The 7,155-nt window shown below is 48.1% G+C and overlaps 1 protein-coding gene and 1 non-coding gene across 4 annotated transcripts in view; one reads left to right on the top strand and one right to left on the bottom strand.

Annotated features, from left to right (window-relative positions):
* RPGRIP1 (RPGR interacting protein 1) overlaps window positions 1-7,155 on the bottom strand; it is a 34,784-nt gene that overhangs the window by 1,441 nt on the left and 26,188 nt on the right. For all 3 annotated transcript variants that reach the window (XM_088655181.1, XM_088655182.1, XM_088655184.1), the window contains 7 exons: window positions 5,538-5,719; window positions 4,738-4,866; window positions 3,692-3,827; window positions 2,590-2,684; window positions 1,941-2,133; window positions 331-415; window positions 110-240 (listed from right to left, as the gene is read on the bottom strand). In XM_088655181.1, coding sequence (XP_088511307.1) covers window positions 110-240; window positions 331-415; window positions 1,941-2,133; window positions 2,590-2,684; window positions 3,692-3,827; window positions 4,738-4,866; window positions 5,538-5,719 — 951 coding nt within the window. The remainder of the gene's footprint in view (window positions 1-109; window positions 241-330; window positions 416-1,940; window positions 2,134-2,589; window positions 2,685-3,691; window positions 3,828-4,737; window positions 4,867-5,537; window positions 5,720-7,155) is intronic.
* TRNAN-GUU (transfer RNA asparagine (anticodon GUU)) lies at window positions 6,034-6,107 on the top strand. The gene has a single exon. It is a non-coding gene; the product is annotated as a tRNA-Asn (tRNA).

Genomic DNA, 7,155 nt, shown 5'->3' with positions numbered 1-7,155 from the left:
CATCCGTGGCTAGTGCTGATGGGGAGTTGTAGTCCGACATCACTTGGAAGGGCTCTGAAGGCTACGTCTGACATGGCTTCAGTTTTGTCACGAGACGCCAGCTTCTTACCGTCAAGTTCTCGCTCCAGCATATCGCTACCTGTCAGAAGGATCTCCCGCATGTCCAGGGAGGCAAAGCCGACGTCTTCGCATTCTCCTCCGGTCCCTGGCAGCGGTTCGCTCACCACTGCAAATTGCAGCCTGTGTCAAGGAAGAGGACTACATGAATAGAGGCACTGGGATCAGTCTTTATTTGCCTGAGGTTTTCAGAGGAAGGGAAACGACACTCACCAGTTATGCTGGGGCTCCTCCGCATCCAGCATAGAAAAGAGCAGCTGCCTCTGAAGGCTCTCTGGGTCTGGGTCCACTTTGATCACTGCAGAAGGAAGATTCAAGATAGAAGACATTTACTGGAGCCGCTGCTGCTCTCTGTGATACAGCTCTTGGCGTGTTGAGTGCAGGGAGACAGATAAAAGCAGACTCGGTAGACAAAAACCATGCTGTCGATACTAAAATACGCCTTCTCCAGAACGAGAGGACCACAATGGAATTAGTCCTTTGCTACTTGGGGGCCAAAATTCTTTATCCCATGGTCTCAAACCTGCCTTATGCCTGGAAAATGGGCCATGTGGAACATGAGTTCCTCAAACTGGTCCCGGGGGGGGGGGGATTTAGGACGGCGGACAGTGGCGTATAACAGATTCTTGCCCCATCCCCGTCAGTCGTGCAATGGAGTAGCAATCTGCAAGAAGGGAAAATGAAGATAGGAGATGCTGGCCTTTGAATGCGGGGAGGCAGCTTAGAGTTAGGTTTGAATGGCGGTTGTTTTTTTTGTCGGTGAGACCTGACATGAGATAATGACTGCAGCTGGGGTGGGCTGGGAGGCGAGTTCTAAAATGGCCGCAGAAAAGTAGCCTTCTGCGGGTATCTTTTGCAGCCTAACGCACCTCACGGGGTCGTTTTTATGGTGGGGATAAAATTGGAGGTTTGGGTGGGGGAAGGGAATTGTGTATCCCGCTTTTGGGAGCAAGGTGAGTGCAGTAATTACCGGTAGCATGGAGCCCTTCAGATGCGCACTAGATGGTGCTATTGAGCATTGTATCCCAAAGCACCTACCGGTAGAGGGAAGTAGGTTCTGATCTAAACAGCTGCAAGGAGCTAGAGAAGGATTGGACAGCTGAATTTCATGTGGTGGGAGGGGGGGAGAAGAAATGGGGGCTGCTGTGCGTTGCGAACCACCCTAAGATCTATGGGTATAGGGTGGAATACAAATTTAATAATAATCGGCCCCTGAGAGTTCATCTCTGATGGAGTGTGGCCCTCAATGGTCTTTGTAAAATGTTCCACACTGCTAGATGACTGTTTCCCAAACTTGGGTCTACAATGGTGTTTGGACTACAATCCCCATCTTCCCTGACCACTGGTCCTGCTAGCTAGGAATGATGGGAGTTGTAGTCCAAAAACAGCTGGAGGCCTAGGTTTGGGAAACACTGGTATATAGACCCTTTCTCTGCCGGAGGGCAACATTCACTCCTGGGTGGGGCTACATACAAAAGTGGGCGGAGCAACAGGTATAAACCTTTGCTACAGGAGTTCTCTCTCAACTCCAGCCTGGCAGGTAAGAGCCCTGCTAGTTCAAGGGCACATTCCAGCCAGGCAAAAATACTCGAGGAGAGTTGTGAAGTCACAGGCAGCGAGGGGTGTGGCTTGGGAAGCAGGGTTACATCCCCTCCCCCCCCCCCCGCTTGAAATTCCTCACCCCTGGCTTAAGAGGCATGTAAGTTTGGGCATATAGCAGGGAGCCTTGTAGACCATGCCAGCTCTTACAAGTTTATGGGTTTTTCTTCCCATAGATCACAGTTTCCTTCTGCGGCAAGGAAACCAGACACGAGCCTCCTCACCTTTGCTGAAGTGGAAGTAGATTTCCTGGTTTCCTTGGGGCTTCCGCAAAGAGAAGGGGGTCTCCGTTTCCTCCAGCAGCAGGCCAGGGAAGCGATACTCCACGTACAGCTGCTGGATGTTTTCATCAGCAATGGGTGGGCTGTCCGGGTGCAGGCTCAGGGAGATAACCTCCACGCGGATCCTGTCCGAAGGCTGCCGGTCAAGGTGGGAGAGGAATAGGAATGGAATAAAACCTTTGCAAAAAAAAAAAGTTTGCTTACCAAGAAGCAAATCAGTTAAGTAGAATGATGCTCACTGAGAAGAGAGAGATGGGGAACGGGATCAGGAAGGCAGGTGGGTCAGATCCATATCTTTACACCCACATGGCCATGTTTATCAGATGTGTACCTACCTATCACCCGATGTCAAAATGCAATCGTTCCCGCACCGCAATTAAGGTGTGGGAAAATGTATTATCTACTGGCGAAATAAGGCTTCTGTCACGCCTCATTCCAGCAGTTGGCATGAGAGCCTGTGGGGCCCAGGGAAGATCCCATTGGCACATCGTGACCCATGTACTACATACAGCATTGAATAAGGCCAACTCAAATTGTATTTGGTCAATGTTTTCAACGCACACCCTACAAGGTTAGAAAATCCAGTACCCACCGGTCCCAGAGACTCCTGGAGCCCGGATGATTGCACCACCACTTCGTCGCTCTCTGTGGTCTGGGCTTCACTGGAAGTATCTGGTCTCTCTGAGGCTAGAGGCAAGATTCGAGAGACAGACAACCTCCTTATTTCCCCCCCCACTCCTGTTGCAATCTCACTGCCAAACAAGACCTAGTCCAGGAAAGCTTATGCCACAACTGATCTTAGGCTTGGTTCTAATATTTACAAGGTGTGACTGGAAAGTTCAGTGAATAGTCACAGAAACCGGACACTGAGAAATATTCGAATATACATGCCTTGCAGGCCTTCAAAGTACCGGTAGGCCCCCTCTGATACAATGCACCGTTGACAACATTCATAGAACTGTTGGAAACTTCTGGAAAAGTCCTCTTTTCGTACTGCTTTCAGTTCCCTCGTCACAGCAGCTTGGACGTGTGAAATGTTGGGAAATCTGTGCCCTTTCAGTGCAGATTTCAGTTTTGGAAAAAGAAAGAAATCCGGTGGGGCCAGATCGGGAGAATATGGAGGGCGGGACAACTCGGTACCCTCAGTAACGATTTCACAGGGAATATGCTATTCTTCCGCCATCATTTGGACGAACAAACACCGATCCCACAGCAATAACTCGAAAACTCTGCCAACATTTGCCGCCGTTCTGCTCCTCGACGGTCTGCCAGACCGAAGGTCATCTTTGATGTTTTCCTGCCCTTCACGGAGACGCTTAAACTGCTCGTACACTGTCTTTCGAGTTACAGCTTCATCTCCCTACACAACTGTGAGCATTTTGTGGGTTTCCGGTGCCGATTGTATGTTCGAATATTTCTCACTGTCCGATTTCCGTGACCATTCACCAAACTTGTATTTCGTTTCATTGCTCCAAAGGGCAACAGTAGCGCGACCCCACCCATAACAGAAAGAGCCCATGTTGCGTCTTCCAGCTGTTACTAGACTCCATCTCCCATCATCCCTGACCATTGGCTATGCTGGCTGGGGCTGATGCGAGTTGGAGTCCAGCAGCAAGTGGAGACACGCCGGTCCCATCTCTCCCGCCGCTCCCCAATCCGGAGAGCTACTGATTGTAAGCTTTCCGTGACAGTACCATTGTCACTCAGCACGGCTGCTTCAGCCAATGGCCTTGATTTCGCTTCCAATTCCTGGTGACTTGCGGTCATCATCTCTTCTTCCACTGCTGCCGCCTTGTGCTCCTCTTCCTCTCTTCCTCCTTCCAGAGCCACCTGCGCAGACAGATACCCCACCGAGGTCAGGGTCTGAGAACAGCACAGCAACGGGGCTTCTCTCCTCTGACTTCTAACAGAAACACTGGTGTTAAATAAGCAAGTATACAAATCTGCTTTCATATGGAGGGTCTGAACATGCTCCATAATTTAGCTTCTCCTAAATGTGGAAGTCGGGTGGCGCTGTGGGTTAAACCACAAAGCCTAGGGCTTGCCGATCAGAAGGTCGGTGGTTCGAATCCCCGCGACGGGGTGAGCTCCCGTTGCTCAGTCCCAGCTCCTGCCAACCTAGCAGTTCAAAAGCATGTCAAAGTGCAAGTACCTTTTCTAGCGGAAAGGTAAACTGCGTTTCCGTGTGCTGCTCTGGTTCGCCAGAAGCGGCTTTGTCATGCTGGCCACATGACCTGGAAGCTGTACGTCGGCTCCCTAGCCAATAAAGCGAGATGAGCGCCGCAACCCCAGAGTCGGTCACGACTGGACCTAATGGTTAGGGGTCCCTTTACCTTTAAATGTGGAAGTGTGTATGAGCCCTTACGGACTGCAATCTCCTTTGGGCAATCAAAGCACTATAAAAATGACCTGACCCACCAGCAAAGGTGCCATATGCACTATGCATTTAAAGCACGCTTGAACCACTTTTGGGTTTCCCCCCAAAGAATCCTGGAAACTGTAGTTTGGTCAGGTTGCTGGGAGCTGTTAGGAGACACACATCCCTTCCCTTCACAGAACTACCATTCCCAAATGGGCATTGTAGCACCCCAAGAGGAATAGGGGCCTCCTAAGAATTTTTCAGCACCCTTAGCAAACAACAGCTCCCAGAATCCTTTGGGAGAAAGCCACGGCTGTTTGAAGTGGCATAAGAGTGCTTTAAATGTATAGCGCACACAGGGCCAAAGTCTTCCTCTCTCACCTGCTGGATGGCTCCGTTTTCTGGCCTGGCATGTTTCCGAATGCGTTTCTCCGCCTCGGACATACAAAGTCGTGGCTTTTTCCTTTGGAGACTGGAAGGCAGACGGTCACTACCACTTTCTCGCAAGACCTGAACGGGCATAAGAGAAGCCAGAAGTAAGTAAGGGACCAGCCTATAACTAAGCCATCTGGCACCCTCTGGTTTCTGTTCTTAACTTCACAAATACTTATCTCGAAGAGTTCACTACAGTCATACCTCGGATTAAGTACGCCTCGGTTTGAGTATTTTCAGTTTAAGTACTCCGCGGACCTGTCTGGAACAGATTAATCCACTTTCCATTACTTTCAATGGGAAAGTTCGCTTCAGGTTAAGTACAGACCTCTGGAACCAATTACACTCATAGCTCGGGTTAAGTATGCTTCAGGTCGAGTACTCCGCGGACCCGTCTGGAAGAGATTAATCCACTTTCCATTACTTTCAATGGGAAAGTTCGCTTCAGGTTAAGTACTCCACGGACCGTCTGGAACGGATTAATCCACTTTCCATTACTTTCAGTGGAAAAGTTCGCTTCAGGTTAAGTACGCTTCAGGTTAAGTACAGACTTCCGGAACCAATTGTGTTTGTAAACCGAGGTACCACTGTATCTCCAACTTCCCATCAGGGTTTTGTGGAGGGGCCGTGTCAGAGAGTTGTTTTACTTAAAATGTCCATCTGATTTTAATGCCCGCTTGCTCTGTGACAGCCAAGGGGACTGCAAAGCGTGGCAGCCAACTCTGATCCTTGACACTGACTTTACATACCCGGCTTCGCAGCTCGGCTTTCTCTTCCTCGATCTGCTGCTCTAAAGACTGCCGCTGTTGCTCCCAGTCAGCGGACGCCTGATGGCGGAAGTCCTCTGGGGGCATGTAAAGGAGTTTCCACTCCAGACGTAGGCGGATGGAGCCATTGGGTTTTCCTGCTGGATCCATAAGAACAAAATCTCCTGCAGGAGGAAGAGATCGACACAGGTGGTTTGTGTTTGGGTCTCAGCTGAAATGATTTTGTCACACTGAATGATGACGCAACCCAGGCTTGACACTGATGACTTAAAAAGGTGCAGTTCCTACAATAAGGCAGCCACTTTATTTATTTACCTACTGAAAATCCTCTCCCACCTTTCCTCTAAGGAGCTGAGGGTGCCATACATGATTTCCATTCATCCTTGTTTTATCTTCCCAACAACCCTGTGAGGTTGATTAGGCTGAGAGATAGGGACTGGAAATCGTGGACGACAAATGATAGAGGGCCTCTGCAGAGGTCTCTGTGGTGCAATCGGTTAGCGCGTTCGGCTGTTAACCGAAAGGTTGGTGGTTCGAGCCCACCCAGGGACGGTTCAGTTTTTTTATTATTAATCACGATCTAAAATTACAGAGGTTAGTAATTTAAATGGCCTCTTAACTTAAACACCAATGTTCCGCCTAAGACATTTTGCTTAATCTTGAGGCAACATTTACTATTTGAACAGCTTAGGTGCATGTGTGAATAGCTGTTTATAATCATTATAGTTGCTGTTGTTTACTGCACCATCAGTGGACATGGCTTTTTTTACAAAGTACAAGAAATCCAAGTGGCTTACAACCCAAAATCAACACAGGAGAAACAACAAAGAGGTGGTCGTGAAGGCAGGAAAGCAATAAGTGATTGATGCAGTCATAAGGGCTTTAGCATTATGCCAACAATAATAGTTGCATGAAGAAGGGCTTCTCCAAATTGGTACCCTACAGATGTTTTGGACTACCTTCTATGCTGGCTCAAGCTGATTGTGGCAATTGTCCAAAGCACCAGGTTACAGAAGGCACTAGGTCAGGCATCCCCAAACTGCGGCCCTCCAGATGTTTTGGCTTACAACTCCCATGATCCCTAGCTAAGAGGACCAGTGGTCAGGGATGATGGAAACTGTAGTCCAAAACATCTGGAGGGAACAAAGTCTGGGGATGCCTGCTCTAACCTCTACACCAGCAAAAAAAAAATATGTGTAGAAAGATGCTCATTGTAGTGAAAATGCATTATATCGGGGGGAATTCCTTGAAAAAATGTAAACAGACAAAAACATTACCAGGATTACTGTAATAACCTGCAGTTTCAAAAGAGTACCGGTATATATTTACACTAGATAATTAAACAAGCAAGTTACCGTAAATGAATTTGGATATGCAGAATATGTTTTTTTTAAAAAATTAAGGAACTGTAGAAAAAGGGGGAAGGAAGTCAAATCTTGAAATGTTACGAATTGATTGTAAAGCTAACGGAATGTATAAACTTGAAAAGTATACCGTAAATAAAAGCTTTTAAAAAAGTATGAGTTGAGCCACACATTATTTATTTATTTATTGAGATAATATTTATGTGAAATGAGAAACTATGGCTGCATCCACACCC

The sequence above is a fragment of the Zootoca vivipara genome, chromosome 12 (genome assembly GCF_965207765.1).
Source record: "Zootoca vivipara chromosome 12, rZooViv2.hap1.1, whole genome shotgun sequence".
NCBI classification, from domain to species: Eukaryota; Metazoa; Chordata; class Lepidosauria; order Squamata; family Lacertidae; genus Zootoca; species Zootoca vivipara.
Note: the sequence above shows the minus strand (reverse complement) of the source record. Positions and strands in the feature narration are given on the sequence as shown.